The sequence below is a fragment of the Hyaena hyaena genome, unplaced genomic scaffold, assembly GCF_003009895.1.
Source record: "Hyaena hyaena isolate Hyena2069 unplaced genomic scaffold, ASM300989v1 scaffold_218, whole genome shotgun sequence".
NCBI lineage: Eukaryota > Metazoa > Chordata > Mammalia > Carnivora > Hyaenidae > Hyaena > Hyaena hyaena.
In genome coordinates this window covers 327679-348038 of record NW_024080851.1, presented here as the reverse complement: position 1 = coordinate 348038, position 20360 = coordinate 327679, and the positions used below count along the sequence as shown (strand labels likewise).

Here is a 20360-nt window from a genome sequence, read left to right as displayed (position 1 = left end):
CACATGCACTGCGGCATTTAAATCACCTAACAGGTGGGTACTTGCTATCCATCGTTGTCAGGTGAGGAAGCCGAGGCACAGAGGGGTCATATAATTTGCCTGAAGTCACAAGGTAGGTGGTGAAGGCAGGGGGGTTGGATACAAGATGCTGGGGTCGGGCTGGGGGAGGGGAGGGCCTTACCAGGCAGTCGCTCTCACGGGGCCCTGTGCAGCCGGCGGCACACTGGTTATGGCAGCAGTCGCTGGGGGACCTGCCGCGGCAGCGCCCTGAACACTGCTGGGCGCAGATGATTTTGGTCACTGAAAAGGAGCACAAGTCACCTGTGAGCTGAAGAGCCAGGGAAGGGTCATTTCTCAGGAACCTTGCAGAGCGCTGGCCGACGGCAGATGAAAAAGTGAACCAGGTGGTAAATGTAGTGACTCCCCGGCTCGTTCGAGTTCCCAAACATTTACATTCTGCCTAATAACACTGAATTATGACCTTTCTTTATTGCACCTCTGTTTTCTACTTATTTTTAATCACTTAGGAGAATTAACCACATCAGGTCTAGACTTCTGGACCTGCTTGATAATTACATGCTAGTTACACTGGAGATGCTGGATGATACCGAAAGCATACCAAATAACAGAAATGCCTGCCAGAAAGTAGGGCTTAAAAGGACAAAACCATCACATTACAAACTGAAGGGCAGACCATGAACTTTTAAGGTAACAGGTCCCCAGATTCCTTGGCCATCCGTGCTCCTAAGCTAGGATCCTGCAAAAAAAATCCTCCAGAGAAGATTGTTCCTGCTTCTGGGTAGGCGGGCCCCCCAGAAAGAGAAAATAAGAAGTGTTGTGACACTCAGGTAACACGGACCAGTGCTCTGTTCCCAGAAAATTCTGCCAAACGTATTGCTCAGAGAGTGGCTGGGTGCGCGTGGCTGGCTTTCACTCACTTATGACAGGCGGGAGTGCCCCAAAGGAGCCCACGCTGGATTACCCGCATGCAGGGAGATTTGCAAGAATGTTGTTCCCATAACCGCACATCTCGCCTTACTGCTTTTAGGAGTCTTCAAAGGGAAAACACATACAGTCCGCTAAGTATAAGGGGGGAAATGTGGGCACATATTTATCCGAAATTCTGTTTGCTGACTTACATTTCTGGCAATTCTCCTTTCCCGGACCCCAGCAACTTCCATTGGGACAGCCTGGATCACACTTTTGGCCTAAAACGCAAAGGTAATAGTTAAATTTGTATCTCAGAGGAAGCAAACAGGTTGATGACAATCTGCTCAAGCCGCTGAGCAACGTGATGCTCTAGAAACAAGGAACGGCTTTCAAATGTCTTATTCTGGTTTGTAAGGTGATTCAAAAGACTTTCACAAGAAAAAGAGAAGACGAGCCATGTTCTGCTTTTATTTACATTTCAGCTATAGGAACAGAGACAGAGAGTAATTATTGACTTGTCACGGGCCATGAAGACTGGGATTCAAATTAATTCGGTGGTCCAATTTCCCATATGAGTTTAGGCTTGGAGAATTTTCCAGCTTCTCCCATGATGCCAAGGGGGTCTAATCTGGTGGGGCTAGTATGCACCCACTACATTCTCACTACGTCAGTTTCGAGTGACTGGGGAGGAGGGGGGTGGATCAGCGATCCTGAGGGAGAAAGGGTCCTGCAAATAAAGACTAGACCCCAAGCCAGACAGAGGCTCCAAATGCTGCACAAAGGGTCAAATGTTCACAATGTACATCACCTTGCTGATTAGCAAAACCTCCACTATTGATTTGTAAGCTACTGTCTGGAAGTATTTGCAGTTGATCCATCAGTTTTTGCAGTTTTTATAAACGATCAACTACAAATTATAGCCACAGAGGCTTTTAATCTCATTGGTTGTGTTTTGCTTTTATTAGCACGGAGATACCTGAAGACGAAAGCTGTATCTCTACCTGTATACAGAGAACAGGGTGGCCTTTGTTAAAACAAAGGTCAGCCATGAAAGTACCTTCCATTGCAAAGGCAAGTAACCTAAAGGAAGTCATATGTGTCCCAACGTCTTCGGCAGTCAGGGAGAATTTAGGTCCTGGCAGAATATGGATTTCAAATGGAAGAGCTAACGATTTCCCAAGTTACTATGGAATCAAGACACCTTTTTAATGAGACTGACCATCTTTACAATCACCCCAGTAATGAAAGGCACCAGTGAAATGCCCACACTCTTTAAAATCATGAGAGATGCCGAGGCCAATCCCCAATGTACAGTATGGACTGTGCATTGTGAAGAAGAGAAAGACAAAGAGACAGAGACAGAGACAGAGATAGAAAGAAAGAGTGGAAAGAACAGAAGTACACAGAAACGTTAAGAGTGTTTGCGTCTCTATAGCGATATGTTATTTTTACTTTTTACCCTATACTGCTTATACTTCTCAAATTTCTATTATAAGCATGCAATAGGTTTATAAATCAAAAATATTTAAAATAAAAATGCTTAATGGCATCTTCCTGTAACAGAGAAAACATCTACCAACCAATGAATCAAGGTTTGCCTATAATTCTATTATCAACTCCCGTGACCAAAAAAAAAAAAAAAAAAGAAAGAAAAAGAGAGAGAGAGAGAGAGAGAGAGAGAGAAAAGAAAAAATAGAGGCACATTATATAAAATATGGGCAATAGAAAAAAGCAAAAGGAAGAAATGAGAATCATCCAGAAGTAATCTATACATATGAGTATACACACACACACGTATACACACATATAAGAATTGATGTCACACATTTGAGAAACTTAACAGAAGACCATGGGGGAAGGGAAGGGGAAAAATAGTTTCAAACAAAGAGGGAGAGAGGCAAACCATAAGAGACTCTTAAATAGAACAAACTGAGGGTTGATGGGGGAGGGGTGGAGGAGAGGGGAAAATGGACAATGGGCATTGAGGGGGGCACTTGTTGGGATGAACACCGGGTGTTGTATGTAAGCAATGAATCATGGGGATCTACTCCCTAAGCCAAGAGCACACTGTATATACACTGTATGTTACGCAACTTGACAATAAGTTATATTAAAAAAAATTGATGTCACACTACACACTGTAGCATGACTTTTAAAAAGCTAATAAAATGTTATGACAATTCTTCCATGTCTTTATTTAAAGCATTTATTTAAGCATGATTTTTGCTGGCATGGCTGTACCATAATGTCTTTAACCAAGCTCTTATTTTTAGATCTCTAAGTTGTTTCCAAAATCCATTATAAATAAGGCTGCAAGGAATACTTTTGTACAAAAATATTTTTCTATAGCCTATAATTTTCATTCCCCTTAATTGTTTTTTTCTTATAATTCCTAGACATGAAGTTCATAGGTTGGGGGGGGGTGGCATACTTTAAAGGTTTAATATATATTGCCAAAATTCTATCCTTGACCATGTTTTATTAATTTATATGCCCACAAGAAGAGTATGAGAATTTCTGCTTCTCCACACCCCTCCTGATCTGGATATCTAAAAGTCAGAAGGAACCCAAATCTTTAGCAAAGGCAAAAATGATGCTTCTTTATTTTATTTTGACCTTTTAAAAATTACAGTAAGAAATAACTTCTTTATTTCTTGGCCATCTTGTGTGTGTGGGGTACAAACTGTGCATGTCTTTTTATTACTGGGAGGTTCACCTTTTTCTTGGGATTCCTAAGACTACTTTATACAGTTTTCTTATGAAGAATATTAGCCCTTTTCAAGTCAAGCAGATGATCCACAATATTTTCTTGTTTGTCATTAATATTTTTTCCATGGAAAGTTTATGGTATCTGACTGGCTTTTCTCCAACTTGATATTACACACAGTCATGTTTATGCTTCCTTCTAGCACTTACCTATATATTCAGTAATTTATCACATATAATATGATTCAGAATTGATATGAGTGTACAAAGTAGATGATGGATTTATTTCAGTTTCCTCTTAAGTAAATCCACCTGATGTAACTTCAATTGCCAAACCACATCAACAATCACATAATGTGGGGGCACCCTGGAGAACCTTTCTGAATCTCAAATCCATCATCCATAAAATACTTTAATCACCTTATGAGATTTTGGGGATAAAAATTTAATGAGACAAGTTCTCAGAAGGCATGTGTGGCCTGAAAGTCACCGGCAAAGGGCAGGCCCCTGAGCTTGTCACTGGTTGGGGAATTAATGAGGACGGCAGGGGAATGGTGTTTCCTTCTTTTTTTTTTTAATCATTATAGTTCTATCGCTTTGGTATTTTCTCCTTAATAGTTAAATCATTCTGGAACAATTTATTGTAGACGATGTAGATAATGGATTCTTCCCTTATTTGCTTAAAATGTCATTTCTTTATGGACATTTAATTTAGCACGGTTTATTCTTACTCTTTCTCTTACATATTGGTGGCTTATTCTTACATGTCTATTCTTAACCGAATATCATATCAGATTGCAGTTTGTAGCTTTGTCATATCTGAATCTTGTTATTGCATGCACCTGTCATTCTTCCTTCCCAACACTTTCTTCAGGGTCTTTCCCATGGTCTGGGCGTGATGAGGGCACATGCGCCCTTTGGGCTGTCTGACCTCATGGATATCACAGCCTTCCTGTGTCAGTGTTTGTTTTTGTTATTGTTATAAATGTGCACAATTTAACCTCCTCACTATCCATCAGATAGCTGCGGAAAGGTTAGCCGTTATGTGATGGATAATACAAAATTTTGTGTCATAAGATACAGTTTTCAGTTTCTTGCAAACGCAGCAGGGGCCAAGCTGAGTCTGTGTAGGAACAATCTATTTATAAAACAAAGGGGCTCAAAACCCACGTTCACAGCAGCATTATTCTTAATTATCATACACAGAAGTAACGCAAGAACTCACCAACTAATGCATGGAGGACAAAGCATGTACACGCAATGGAATATTATTCAATCATAGAAAGAGAAGAGGTTCTGACGTATGCCACAACATGGAGGAAACTTGTGGATGTTATGACAAGTGATAGAAGCCAGTCAAGTACTCTGACTCCGCTTGTAAGAGATCCCTAGAACAGCCACGCTCACAGGGATGGGAAGTAGCATGGTGGCTGCCAGGGGCTGGGGGCCGGGACAGGGAGTTAGTGTTTAATGGGGACAGAGTGTCAGTTTCATGAGATGAAAAGAGTCTTTGAAGAACGGAGGGTGGTGACGATCACACCACAGTGTGAATGTACTTAATACCGGTGAACTGTACACTTAAAAGTGGTTGAGATGGTAAATTTTAGTTAAAGTATTTCACCACAATAAACAAACAAACAAATCAGTAAGATTAAATGAAATCCCCACCAACGGGCTCCAGTCAGTTTTGAAGATCCATGTGCGCTCCAAAGTCTTTGAGACCAAAGAAAACAAAAGCAACAACCAAAAAACCCCAAACAAAAACACGCATCCACTGCACAGTTCAGGGAAACAGAGAAGCAAGAAATGGTGACGGCTTCTTATTTTAAAGGACTGAAAGATAAGGGAGATCAGAAAGGGGGATGCTAAGCGGAGCTTGGTAACCGTAGGCAAGTGTCTGCAGTTTCCCACACAGCACTGCCAGGGGGCCAGGTGGTGATGCCTTGACCTACAGCCTGGCCCCCTGCCAGCCTCTCCCTGGCACGGGCGCATTACTGATGAACGGCAGGGACTAGGTCATGGGCATTAGGGTGAATATGGACAAACTCCTGCCCTGCGTGCTTTGCCCAACCTTGCCTGGGGCTCCGTGTAGGAGGGTGGAGGTCACGGCATCGCTTGAAGGCTCAGCCGCAAGTCAGAAGCACACAGAAGTCTGGCCTGGCTCCTCCTGCGAGGATGTGGGAAGCCCATGTGCCAGGACTCATGGCCACACGAGGGTTCAGCTGTCCCAGTGCGGGGGAGGGGGTGATGTGCAGAAACAGACTCTCCCTCTGTCTTAAATAAGTCCTCTCCTCGTGGGCAGATCAATTGTTCACTAGTTACTTGGGGTTGAGATTAACGTGACTTAAACATCGACCCTTTCCGTCGCCCCCTCCCCCCCCACCCCAATGCGCTGCGGCTCTGTCCCAGCACCGGAGCTACAGGCAGGGGGACGTGCCTGTAGAACACTTACAGGTGCCCATGTGATTCTGGAAGTCCAACGACATGTTGCTTATGAAATCGCTGTCCACGATATCTCGCCACTGGATGGTCTCCACGTTGCAGAGGACAGGGTTGTTGCTGAACCGCACGGCGCCCTGCAGGATTTCTGTGCGAGCAAAGAGCCTCAGTTAGCCATCTGCTCCCACAAAGTGCATATGCATTTCTCCACATTTCGAGTCCTGCCAAACCAATGCCGGTATGCAAATGAGACTCCCTACGGAGCTTTGGTGGGGGCAGCTGAAAAACGAGTCCATGACAGTGCCTTGGAGGAATTAGGTCCCCCCTGCCCCCGCCCCAAAATGGGCCTTTGATCAACAATCGGAATTCAGAACTATGGGGAGGAGGAAGGAAGCTGTACGATGATGTGAAGGGGCCAGGTACTCGGCTAGGTGATTTAAACATTCTCTTTAAAATATTTTTAATGTTTATTTATTTATTTAGAGAGACAGAGAGAGACAGAGCATGAATGGGGAGGAGCCAAGAGAGAGGGAGACACAGAACTGAAGCAGGCTTCAGGCTCTGAGCTGTCAGCACAGAGCCCGATGCGGGGCTCGAACCCACAAACCGTGAGATCATGACCTGAGCTAAAGTCCGACACTTAATCAGCTGAGCTACCCATGCGCCGCTAAACACATTCTCCTCATTAATCTTTGCAGTGGTCCCAGGTCTCTCTGTAAGTTTAGATCCGTAAATAATGCCCAGCACCCCTCCCCAACACCCCTCTGCCAGGAAATGGCTCTGGATCTGCCATCTGCACGAAGTACCACCGTGGAAAAGGAAGGGGGCCCCCGAGGAAGAGCTCTGCGGCTGCTGGAAAGAATGGAATTCCCCAGAGCAGCCAGGAGCGGACCACGGAGGAGCACGGAGGGAGGCCACAGCTGGCTTTCTCCAGCCAGGAGACTGCAGCAAACGCGCACCCATGAGGTCAGTGGGCATTTTCTTTGGCGGATGGTGGGGAACAAAGGAATCGCAGAAGGAAGGCTGGGAGGTCCAGAGGGCCAAAGCTGTGGAGCTTTGGGTATAAAGTCAGAGACAGCAGCAGGGCCATGCAGAGAGAACATTTGGATGAGAGGTCAGAACTGGAAACACACACTGGGGGCATCGAAGCCGCGGTGACAATCGGGACAACAGACCAAGGTGGCAGGAAAGAGAGCGTGATGGAAGGTCACGGTGGGGCCGTGCAGAGCACCCACCATCTGCCATCACGAGGAGTAAAAGGAAGGCAGCAAAGGTACCAGGCGATTCAGGTGCCCCCACCTGCTAGCTTAGCGAGAACGAGGTGGGCAGTCTGGAGACGGCCATTCCTTTGTTTTTACTTTCAGTATTTCATGATTATATACCTGGTGGTGGGCACCAAGCTAATTATAAATAACAGTACTTACACTAAAAAATTCACAATCATTACCTAATAACATTAACTGATCTGCATTTATACAACCCCATGCCAACAGCAGAAATAATACCAACAACAGAAATAATTTCTAAGTGCTTTCTCTATGGTAATCCGCTTAATTTTCTCAACGCCTGTAGGAAGTGTGTTACCATCGCCATCCACATTTGTCAAGAGGAGGAAACTGAGACACAGAGGCTCTGCTCCGGGGGCATCTGGCTGGTGAGTGATGGAGCCAGGGGCTGGAACCCAGACAGCTTGGCTCCAGGGTCCACGCTCTTAACCACATCAGCCAGTCACCACGAGACAGCACGAGGCCAGGCAGGCAGATTGAGGCACGCCGAATGCACACACTCTTTAGCCAAATGTGTAAATAGGGCAAATTAGTATTAGCGTAAACACAGACGGGGTGCGTGGGCGCTCAGAGCAGCTGACGTGGCAGGCGGGAAGTCTCAGGGCAGTTTTATAGAATGGCCAAACCCAGGGGCCCCGCTGTGTGGCGTGCCAGCCGCCTGCGCGCCCGGGTTTGGATGTGTTGGCATATTCTCCACGACCACCGTCAGGCCTCCACTGTCCCCAGGACTCTTTCTGTCATGCATTCTCTGCTGTCACACCCCCCCCCCATCCTGCTTTCCTGGTGGGCCCCCTTTCCATCAGAACTGCACAGCACATCGGAAGGGTAAGGACTCTGGGGGCAGACATTTGGTGGCCATTCCTGGCCATTTTTTCACTCACTTGGGACCTTTGCCACCATATCTTTATGTATAAAATGGTGGGCGTTTAATCAACGCCTGCTCTGAAGGGAGCTGACGGGCACAAAGTTCCTGATTTAACATGACCGGCACCGTGCCTGCCACATAGCAGGGTCACTAATGACGAGGGCATGCTCGTCATTATCTTCAATTTTGTTTAAATCCACTTCCTGTCTCTTCTTTGATCTTCCTTAGTTTCCACTGGGAGGGTCTTCACAAGCGTCCTACTCACAGGAATTCAAACTCCTTCTGTAATCACGTCATTCCCTGCCCTTTACTTAGACATGAATTTCTGTGTAACAGCATTAATCTGAAACGTTCTCAAACAGGGGTTGGTTTTTAATGCATATTCCTAATACCTGAGGTCCAGGGAGTAAGATGGGCAGTTTATTCACTCCCCAGGCACAGAAAGTCTGCATTCCAGCCAAGGTCGTCTGGATATTTTTCCATGAACATAAGAGAAGTGCCTTAAATCTTCCCTTACCATCTCATCAGCTACCATCTTCTTAAAAACTTCCATCTACTGTATCTTGTACACAGTTGGCACTCAATAGATTTGCATTTGATGAACAAAAGTCTTCTCTAGTGACATTAAGAAAAGTGACAGATTTGCTGTGGGGGTGTCTGGGTGGGTCAGTCGGTTAAGTAGCCAACTCTTGATTTCGGCTCAGGTTTCAGATCTCATGGTTTGTGAGTTTGAGCCCCGCATGGGGCTCTGTGCTGGCCTTGTGGAGCCTGTTTGGGATTCTCTCCCTCTCCTCTCCTCTCTCTGCCCCTCCCCTGCTCATGCTCTCTCTCTGTCTCAAAATAAATAAACTTAAAAGAAAAGAAAAGCGACAGTTTTGCTGAGTACCATCTGAGCGACTCTCTGCACCCACAGCCTCCCTGTGCCCTGGTCTCTCACCGTGTAAGTTTCTCATGGGCAGTTCCCGCAGTCCGGTTCTATTCGTGCCATAGTTGGATAAGACAGATAAGGCATGGGTGTTTTCATAGAGCACATTGCCTCGGATGATCTGCAGGTTTTCCAAAGGAATCTTCTCCACCGTGTTGAGGGCAATGAGTACATAGCCGGCAACTTCCTGGATGGTCTAAAGAGAGAAAACACAAGGATGTCATTTCTCTTGTGCAGAAGTCAAGAATCCAAGATCTAAAATGGGTCAAGAAAGCCCAGGGCACCTACATGAGCGCTGACAAACATGAAGCCCGTAGATAACTACAGGGGGGACACAGGAGGGGACAGAATTTATGATGACTCCTGTACTTTCACCTCTTGAGCCTGCTGGCAATAATAAAGGGCAATGGGCATTATTTAGGAATGCCGTGACTCTCATTTTACTTGGTGTTCAATATATTCAGAAGAGAATAGAAATGTTTTATCAATTCATTTTGTATCTGTCTTCCATGCTTTCTTATTAAAAAAAAAGAAGAAAGGAAGGAAGGAAGAGAGGAGGGAGGGAGAAAGGAAGGAAGGAAGGGAGGGAAGGAAGGAAGGGAGGGAGAGAGGGAGGGAGGGAGGGAGGAAGGAACCCAGAAGGAGGCCAATCAAATCCAAAGCTTAACTACCGCCAACACCTGACGCCTTCCCAGCTGGCTCCTACTGGCTCCCTAGAGCCTACTGCGAAATATTTGTGAACTGGTTTCGATGAATTCAACCAGAGTAGAATATTTACACTAAAGGCATAGGCAAATGTTACAAAGCAGGACTTTTTTTTTTTTTTTAAGAGCTAATGTATCAGGATACCACAGCTAAAGCATTGGCTAAACGTTTAGTATCTATGATGATAGACGAAGGCCAGGCTCTTACTCTCTGACATGATTTCACAGCTACAACTTCACACCAGCTGGTGAAGTGGCTTTCTGATAGAACCTAACATCGGCCCGTAATTGCCACAGCAAAAGCAAACAGATTTCCAGTTAAATTCTGTTAAGATCTTTATCTACTTATATTTCCCTCTATCATATTCGGGTAAGACTGTCAAATTCATCGAACTAACTTTTAAGAAGGAAAGGTCGTAATTCCTTTGCATGTAGGTGATTTCCAAATTCCCAAGGACCACCTCACAGTTATTGAACATCCTCTGAAGGCTGAGAAAGTGGTCTTCAAAAGTGCCCAACTGGGTGAGCCGGTTACTTGTACCTTGGCAAACTGCAAAAAAAGGAAAAAAGATATCACGTGAAACGCCAGGTAGAGTAGCAGAAACAACATAAAATGTTCACAAGTTTCAACAAACTTTTGAGAGTGACTTACAATGTAAATTCTGGTAAAAGGTCACTCAAAACAAATGTGGCAGAAAGTGTTTGTTTATCTAAGGTACAGTTCATCGTAAGAGATAGCTCATCCCTATGATTCATGAAATCTTTATAAAATGTTAAAAATTCAAGGGGACACGGGAAAATTCTATGAAAATCTTTAAGATAAAATAGTCTTTTAGAGCTTTGGTAGACAAAAATGTATCATTAGATAATAAGCTAGTTACAATGTTGAATTAATAGCTACGTAATGAACTTTTTTACATTATGAAAAAGATAGAATTCTCACATTACTGTACCTCCAAAGGATATTTATGAACATAACATCCAGCAGCTGATATTTTCTTTCTTTATTTTTTTATTTATTTTTATTTATTATTTATTTTTTTGTAATTTTATTTTTTTATTTTTATTTTTTTACAAATAGTTTATTGTCAAATTAGTTTCCACATAACACCCAGTGCTCATCCCCACAACTGCCCTCTTCCATGCCCATCCCTCCTCCCCCCCACATCCATCAGTCCTCAGTTTTTGTCAGCATTCAAGAGTCTCTCATGGTTTACCTCTCTCCCTTTCCCCCACCATTTCCCCCCTTCTTCTCCCCCTTGTTCCTCTGTCAAGTTCCTCCTAATCCTCCTATACGTGCAAACATATGGTATTTGTCCTTCTCTGCCTGACTTATTTCACTCAGCATAACACCCTCAAGGTCCATCCATGTTGCTACACATGGCCAGATTTCATTGTTTCTCATTGCCATGTAGTATTCCATGGTATAGATAAACCACATCTTCTTGATCCATTCATCTGTTGATGGACACTTAGGCTCTTTCCATGTTTTAGCTATTGTGGAGAGTGCCAGCAGCTGATATTTTCTGACCACAGTGTTGTACAACTTAAAATCAATGACGAGTGTAAATCGAAACCCGATTGGCCAGAGATTAAAAATATTCTTCTAAAGTAACGCATCAGAGAATGAATCAATGGTCTAATTATACATCTAGAAAATAATGAAATGGCAACATACATTTAAAAACACACTCGGGCACTAAGAAACCAATATGTCCTTTTATCTGTCCACACTCTATGCGAATCCACCCAGCACAGGGGCAGATGCAATCGCACACAGCCTTTGCACGCTTAATTCCCTCATGTTTTAACTTACTACAAGGAGTGTAAATTGGGGGAACAGAGTTAGACTGTGGAAATACACTTGACAGTCTATATTTGAAAGCAAAGGAGATTATAATAAAGTCATAGCTCTTTGAAAGACATGTTCAAGCAAGCATGACAAAACAAAGAGGTTTGGGGCTTTTGAAGCAGGGAGCTTGTCAAGCGACTATACTTTGAACCAAAATTATCATAAGAGTGAAGAAATATGGCCTCTGGCTTTGGAGGTTACATTCCAAACTAGCCAGGTTCTGCTACATGTGCAAAGGCATGGCTGCAATCCGTAGCCAGGTGGCTGAACACAAAATCAAGGCCAAAGTCAATATGCAGGTACTTTCCTCAGAAACTCTTTCTAAATTTACATTTCCTTTCGATAGACTTCTTTGTTCCCTCCCCATGGGAACTGCTCTGAAGGGCATCATCTGACCGTCTGCCCTTACATTTTAGTGCCGCTGCAGCAAGCACATGTTGAGACACCTCACACTCGACGTGAAGCATCTGCACCAACATTAAATATGAAGCAATCGCCACATCCTCTTTAACTCTACGGGGATTTCCCTCCACTGCTATTCTGTGGTCTCATTCAAATCTGGCGGCTGAGAGAACGCTCACATGGGAACTTCGACAGTCGACAAGACTGAGCCCCCATCTACTGATTCCATACTTCTTCCAACCATAACACTGGACGGATCCGACGTCCCGGGGCTGCTTTCACTCAGGAGGATGGGCTGCTCCGATTGCAGCCTCACTTTGGAACAGCTGCGCACAGTTGGCAGCAAAGCACATAGGTGGGGCCAGACTGCTTTCCCAATCCCAAGGTCCTTAAAGGTGCCACCACCAGTGTAGGTACGGGGTTGTGACAATAACTCATGACCTTTCAGTCGGCATATGTGGACACCAGAGCTCCTTTCCTGGCTGGCAGACTGCGGTCCCTACATTTCAGCCCAACCGACTGGCTATCATCGAAGCGGCTCAGTATTGACCATGCCCTTATTCCGGTCAGGTGAACTCCTAGTCAGTCCTAGAACTCAGGGTTGGAGCTCATTTCAGACTTTCTTCAGGACACAGAGAAATGAAAAGCAGTAACAATTGCTTTTGTTAAATTTTTAAAAAATGGTTATTTATTACTGACAGAGAGAGCAGAGCACAAGCATGGAGGGGCAGAGAGAGCGGAAGACAGAATCCGAAGCAGGCTCCAGGCTCTGAGCTGTCAGCAGAGCCCAATGCGGGGCTCAAACCCATAAACCGAGAAATCATGACCCAAGCCCAAGTCAGATTCTCAACAGCGCCACCCAGGCGCTCCTCAATTGCCTTCATTTTAAATAATAAAGGATTTCAGCTTGTAAATTTCTCTCAGCAGAACCAAAGAATTTTCATTAATAAATCAATAACAAAGTAACTTTCGTCAGTAAAAAAGGAAGACATGCCCTTTAAGTTTAGCCTACTACATCCGAGCAAAAATAATTCAAAAATCACTGTATTTGTGCTTTCATTCAGTCATTCAAAAAATGCTAAATGAGCTAAAATATTTATTTGATGAATCCCTCCCATCACCCTGCATTGTTTACAATTAAATGTGAGCTACTTCTGTCTTCAGAGAAAGATGCTATATATGGAAGATAATAGCAACACTGCACAATGTTGATATGAACATGTATTCATAAAACATTTTAGGAAGCAACTAGACAGCTTGTGTAAACATATATGCTTAAAAAGGCTTCATGCAAAATGTTCATTTTTTAAAATGATGGCAAAAAAAAAAAAAAAAAAAAAAACCCTGCAAAAAGCCCTGAATGCTCAATTGTCCATCACATGTATTTTTGGGAACAAGAAAGCAGTTTTAGGCTGTGTGATTCAGTTTAAGGCAGGTCCATCTTGAATTCTATTCCAGGATTAACTACTAAAGGATCAAAAGAAATCATTACAGACATGTTTCTTCAGAGGCTTTCCCCTGCCTTGTGCCCCACAGGAGATAACAGTGTCTAAGTGAAATCCAGAGTGAGGATCAGAATAGTTTGACCTAGGTTTCTGGATTCAACAAAGTATAATCTTTGCTCTCTAGTTATACCAAATGTCTCACATTATGAATATAAAGTAATGAAAAGATTTAAATGTGACACCACTGAATGAGTAAAATTATTTTTTAAATCACAAATTAGGCAGATTTAAGACAAAACTGCAAAGAGCAAGAGCTTTTTTATTTGTCCAGGAGAAAGTTTTTGTTTAGCCACTTCCTCATTATGTGACCCTGAATGACTTCAAGTTCTCTGTGGCACTCTTCCTCAAGTTGTAGATATGGTGAAGCTAATATTGACCTTCCAGAATTGTTTTAAAGGCTGGATGAACACAAAAGCTTTCAGCTGTCTTTTGTTAAAGTTAACTACGGAGAACTGTGACAGTAATACAAGCGCACCTGCCCAGATGTTAGTGGACCTCTGTGGATATATACCTGCCTGAAGGCATTGTCTGAACTGGGAATGTCTGGATCTGCAGACAGCCTTATTCAAATATTGGACATTAAATAGACTTACTCTGTAGAATATTTATCAGAAAAGGAAGGGAAGAAAAAGGAACACATTTAATGAGTTTATTAAAATATGCATTGAGGGGCGCCTGGGTGGCTCAGTCGGTTATGCATCTGAGTTTGGCTCAGGTCACGATCTCGCGGTTTATGACTCCAAGCCCTGTGTCAGGCTCTGTGCTGACAGCTCAGAGCCTGGAATCTGCTTCAGATTCTGTGTGTTGCTCTCTCTGCCCCTCCCCTGCTCGCTCTCTGTCGTCTCTCAAAAATGAATAAACGTTAAAAAAATTTAAAAACATGCATCAAGGATTAGGTGCATTTATTATTATTATTTATTATAAATTAGCCATTTATTCAAAGAGAAGTTTGATATCACTTTAGGGCTATACATTTGAAGATCAGACAATTAAAACTGTATCAAGCTCCATAGAAAATGTGGTTGATTTGCTCTACCTCTTACAAATCAACCGACAAATTCTACTGATTCAAGAGCAGCAGTCCCCAGGACACAGGCTCTACAAAGCACCTGTCTTTTCATTCCCCAGTTTTATTACGAACATTCATAAATGTGCAGACAAGCTGAAAGAAAGATATACTGTGAATATTCCAAGACTCGCCTTGTGTTTGTTCATCTTGTCACCTATCTAACCATCTTTCTTTTTTTTTTTTTGGATACATTTTAAAGGTATAAATATCAGTACATTTCGCCCTGGCATAACTACTGATCACAGCTCAAGATGAATGTACAGCTATTGCTGTTGTTGACATCATCCACAAGTGTGCAACATCTGCAAACTGTGGGGTAATCAATCTTCAGTGTAGTATTTGAGAGTTTCAACAAATGCACACCCCTGCGTAACCTGCACTCCTACCGCCATGTAGAACATCGTCCGTAGGGGGCCCCCTTGTGCCAGACAATCCGGGCCCCTGTACACCATAAACCACACTCTGGTTTGTTTTCACTTAGAAGAGTTTTGCCTATTTTAAAATTTAATACTAGTGGAATGACGCACTATTGCCTTTTTGTGTAAGGCTTATTTAAAAAAATGTTTTTTTTAATCTATTTCTGAGAGGGAGAGAGACAGTGTGAGCAGAGGAGGGTCAGAGAGAGAGAGCACAGAGCTGGCTGTCAGCACAGAGCCCGACATGGGGCTCGAACTCATAAACTGTGAGATCATGACCTGAGCCAAAGAGGACACTTAACCGACTGAGCCACCCAGGTGCCCCCCCAAAAATGTCTTTTAATGTTTATTTTTGAGACAGAAAGAGAGAGTACAAGCGACATAGGGGCAGAGAAAGAGAGTAGGAGACACACAATCCGACGCAGGCTCCAGGCTCTAAGCCGTCAGCACAGAGCCCGACGCAGGTCTCCAACTCATGAACTATGGGATCAGGAGCTGAGCCAAATGGACACTTGACTGACAGAGCCACCCAGGAGCTCTCCTAGCCTGCTGGTTTGAGATTCATCCATATTGTGTGGCTCTAGCTTTTAGTGACAGATTGAGACAAGTGGTTTTTTTTTTATTAAAAAAATTTTTTTAATGTTTATTTTTGAGAGAGAGACAGAGAGAGAAAGAGAGAGAGCACCAGTAGGGGAGGGGCATAGAGATGGAGACACAGAATCTGAAGCAGGCTCCAGGCTCTGAGCTGTCAGCACAGAGCCCGACGCAGGGCTCGAACTCACAAACTGTGAGATCATGGCCTGAGCCAAAGTCAGATGCTTAACCCACTGAGCCACCCAGGTGCCCCAAGACAAGTGTTTTGTGGGAAGTTGTCTGTGTATTATCCTTGGACTGATCCACAGTCTGGTTGTCCTTTTTTCTCAAGAACCCCCCCAATTTCTCTTAACTGAAAATAAAGCAATCTGCCTCCTTGATGTCTTGGATACCCTTGGCTTTATGGGATTAGGGCCTGTGGCTTTCCCGTGTCATTACGGGGCTGTACGCCTCTCTTTCCCCACAAGCCTGGGCAAATCTGTATTGCTGATTAAGACACAACATTAAAACAAGTTTCTCCAGATGTTCCCAAACCCACTTAGACACTTCTGAAATTGCCTAAGAAAATTTATAATTGTCTTAATTTGTTGTTTTCTCAACTACATGTTACTGTCTGCCAAAGCAGTTGGGCTCTTGTAAACCCCTGCCTTTGGCCTCCTAAATTGTCTGCTTTCATCCGTGCCCCATTTTCTGCAGAACACCTTGTTTTGAAGCAGAAATCACATCACACCATTCCCTGGCTCGAACCATCCAAAAGTTTCCCAGTGTAATGAGAACTCAGTACAAGTTGCTTTCTCGTCAGCCCTCCTTCCTTCTCTCAGCCTCTCCCTGCTCACTCCCCTGGTTCTCTCTAGCTGGCCTAGTTCTTGCCCCCTTCAGGGCTCGAATGCTCTTCCACTGCCCTCCAGATTTGTGCATCTCGGCCTTCGTTTTATTACTGGGATTCCCACTCAATGGCCATCCCTTCAGAAAAGACTGTCCTAAAACCAGATGAGGTTAAGGACCCACCATTACATTCTATCACATCACCCTGCTTTCTTTACTTCTTAGTAAACTTATCCCTACTTAAAATGATTGTTTCTGCAAATATATATATTTATTCATTTTTCTATATGGTGGGGAGAGCTGGACTTTATATAGATACATGGGTACCTCATTGCCCTGACTACTGTGAGATGTGTACTTGTGTCCTTGCATGTATATTTTTGATGGGAAAACAATGGGTGGCTGTGTGATCTGGATGACAGAGATGTGACCATGAAAGTCATTGATGATGTGACATGGGTCTCTTTGCCTTCTTTGTTTCCATATGTCTGACAGAGGAGGCAGGATGCCTTACGAGTGTCTATCCTCACCACGTTCTGGTTGGTCACTGTAAACTCTTTCTAATCTAAGTAGCATATTTGATTAAGCCAGGGGACTTTTTCCACTTTCATGCTGAACAGGTTTAGGGAAATCTCAAATAAGATGATAGTTATACAATGGGTTTAAAAAATACAGAAGAGGGGCACCTGGGTGGCTCAGTCAGTTGGGCGTCCGACTTCAGCTCAGGTCATGATCTCGCGGTTTGTGGGTTCGAGCCCTGCGCAGGGCTCTGTGCTGACAGCTCGGAGCCTGGAGCCTGCTTCGGATTCTGTGTCTCCCTCTCTCTCTGACCTTCCTCTGCTCATTCTGTCTCTCTCTCAGAAATAAATCAGAAATAAATAAAACATTAAAAAAACAACTATGATCTATTCTTCAGAAAAAAATACAGAAGAAAAAGATACTCAAGAGAATTTGCCAGAGGTTTTATTGTATTGTGAATACAATACTGAAACTGTATTGTGGTGGTAACTTCAAATGTGCTAAAAATGCCCAGAAAACACACTGAGTTGTTAACGATGGTCTTTTATGCGTAATGGAATTCAGGGTGTTTTATGTCTTCCTTATAGTTTTTCAATTTTTCAAGCTGTCTACAGTGATCATATATTCCTTTAGAATAAAAAATTACTGAGGGGAAAATTTACAAAAATCTGTGTTGAATAAAGCTAAAAGAAAGACATTTTATTTACTTTTTATTTTTTTAAAGACTTAAAAAAGTGTATGTGTGTGTGTGTTTAATTTCTGAGAGAGAGAGAGAGACACCATGAGCAGGGGAGGGTCAGAGAGAGAGGGAGACACAGAATCCCAAACAGGCTCCACGCTCTGAGCTAGCTGTCAGCACAGAGCCCGACGCAGGGCTTGAACCCACGAACCGTGAGATCAAGACCTGAGCCAAAGTTGGATGCTTAACCGAATGAGCCCCCCAGGTGCCCCAAAAGAAAGACATTTTCATAAAATACATTTTTATAGGAGAAATGATCAACTATGTAGTTCCTCAAAGTTGTGCATTATCCCTGTTAAACAGCTTTAGAAAGTGCTTCAAAAATTAGAAATAATTGATGAACGTGAAGTGCTATATACAGAAAATGTTAGAAGGGGAGTACGCCATAGATTATTCCCCTCATTATTGTTCTGAATAGCTGCGTATTGGAGCTCTTGGAAAACACCATACATTACACACAGATAGTTTTCCTTCAAACAGTGATGGGCTTCTCAGATTGCATTTCCCCCCTGATCTATAAATACATTTTTACATTGGTTTTGGGGGGGCACAGGGTACATGTCTCCCATAGAAAAATATTATAAATTGTGATCCAATTTATATACAACGGCATATACAGATTCGATCCAATCCAGTCCAAGGGCAAACTACAGTCACTCCAATTAAGTTAACAAGCAGAAGATTTTAAAATAACGTCTCTTATTTTTGAGTTAGGGAACAGAACACCAAAACTGGCTGAATTCCATTCCCATGACTCTCCTCCTAGCCACTAACATAATCCCAAGCCAAGTTTATGATCTTTTTAGCAATATATGGAGTTAGGATACCTTTGTATATGGTGTTCAGTCTCTTGGGACTTAACTAACGTGTCTGAATCCCAGGAAGTCCAGTTCAATGACAGACTGTGGAATATGCTTCCAGTGACATCAAACATCAACACCTATCAACATCTATCGGAGTGACGATGGTGATAGTATCATTATGGGATGTCTCCCCCCCGTGCCGCCTCCCACCCCCCCCCACCCCCCCCAGTTAACTCTCTGGGTCTCAGTGTCCTGACTGGTTAAAAATGGGACCAACTAGCATATTTGACAGGGTATGGTGAGCAGTAATGAGGGCACAGACATGAAAATACTTCATAAATCACAACTCTCTCAAAATATAAATTATGTCTGACACTGAAGCTTTACCCTAGCAGTATTCACAGCAATCAACCCTTTGCAATATTTCTGCCTATGTGTTCAATGGTACCAACAAACTATTTTTCCCCCGGGGGCTTAAAAAATTCTTTTAGGGGTGTCTGGGTGGCTCAGTCGGTTAAGAGTCCAATTTTTGGCTCGGGTCACGATCTCAAGTTCATAGGTTTGAGCCCTGTGTCGGGCTTTGTGTTAACAGCTCAGAGCTGGGAGCCTACTTTGGATTCTGTGTCTCCCTTTCTCTCCGCCCTTCCCCCTGCTCACACTGTCTCTCTCTCTCTCTCAAAAATAAATAAACATTAAAAAATTAAAAAAAAAAAGAACTAGACTTCTATGTGGCTAACACATACCTTGACTGAATGTTAAATGCTGAGCAGGGCACACTGAAGAAAAGGCAGAGTGGTGGATTTGGTTTAAAACCTCTTTATGTGAAAATATAAACAATAGTGAATTTAGTGTGTCTGGCTCTTTCTTCCTAGAGATATCATGAGTAAGCTCCTCCTCTCTGGACCAAGTTCTGTTTTATTAATCTCCTAGCTGGGGATTATCGCTTACTCATGCTCAGGGGCCCTCTCCTCACATATAGGAATACTTCTAAAGTGACTAATACCACTTCCCTTCCAAAAGTCAGGTAGCCAAACCACTGCTTATATCCGATGCCTCCACTGCAATTTCAAGCTTCTGACCTCTTTTTCCAGAGCTCTGTTGTCTTCTCAGACTGGCCAGTGCGGGGCAGTGCAGAGTCAGGAATAACATTACTGTGTGACATCTGCACAGTACTTCCGGTTTTGAAAGCTCATCCTCATGAAACCTGCCCGTTTCCTGGATGGGGAGGAACCGTGGAAAAGCCATTACCATGGAAGAATCCAGTGAAAGAGGATGGGTTTGCCCATCCAGTTCGTTGTCTGCCACACAGACAACGAGGGGACTCGAAGCAATGGGGCGGTGGGGGGTGGGATGGGTGGTAAAGGTGACACAAATGATTATCATGGACATTAAGTCCGGAGGACAGCTGTCGGAAGGAACTGGAAAACATAAAATTCCAAGATGGGGTTGGTGTCAAAGACACTGCTTGAAAACCGAGTGTAAAACCTGTGAGAAAGTCTAACTCAGGCCTGCCCTCATTTTTACCATCACCTTTAGATTCTGACGTAGCTCAACCCCGTTTGGTAGAGACCAGGTAAGCAGAAAACAGTATGAAAGGTCGAGGGTTGGTGACAACATGCCAGAGCCCTGGGCATGCTCGGCTGGCAACTCGCTACATCTTCAACATCCTCTCATCGTGGAGTCTAGCATCGCATCTCAGGGCACAACTCTTCTCTTCTTAGCTACGCCCTCACAATCCATGTCCTTTCCAGCAAGGTGACGTGGAGGTAAAGTGAGGCCGG

At 43.6% G+C, this 20360-nt stretch overlaps 1 protein-coding gene across 2 annotated transcripts in view; it reads right to left on the bottom strand.

Annotated features, from left to right (window-relative positions):
• The window catches only part of EGFR (epidermal growth factor receptor), a 211703-nt gene that overhangs the window by 55357 nt on the left and 135986 nt on the right, over nucleotides 1-20360 (bottom strand). For both annotated transcript variants that reach the window (XM_039242949.1, XM_039242951.1), the window contains exons 2-6: nucleotides 10254-10405; nucleotides 9164-9347; nucleotides 6089-6223; nucleotides 1140-1208; nucleotides 182-300 (exon numbers count right to left, since the gene is read on the bottom strand). In XM_039242949.1, coding sequence (XP_039098880.1) covers nucleotides 182-300; nucleotides 1140-1208; nucleotides 6089-6223; nucleotides 9164-9347; nucleotides 10254-10405 — 659 coding nt within the window. The remainder of the gene's footprint in view (nucleotides 1-181; nucleotides 301-1139; nucleotides 1209-6088; nucleotides 6224-9163; nucleotides 9348-10253; nucleotides 10406-20360) is intronic.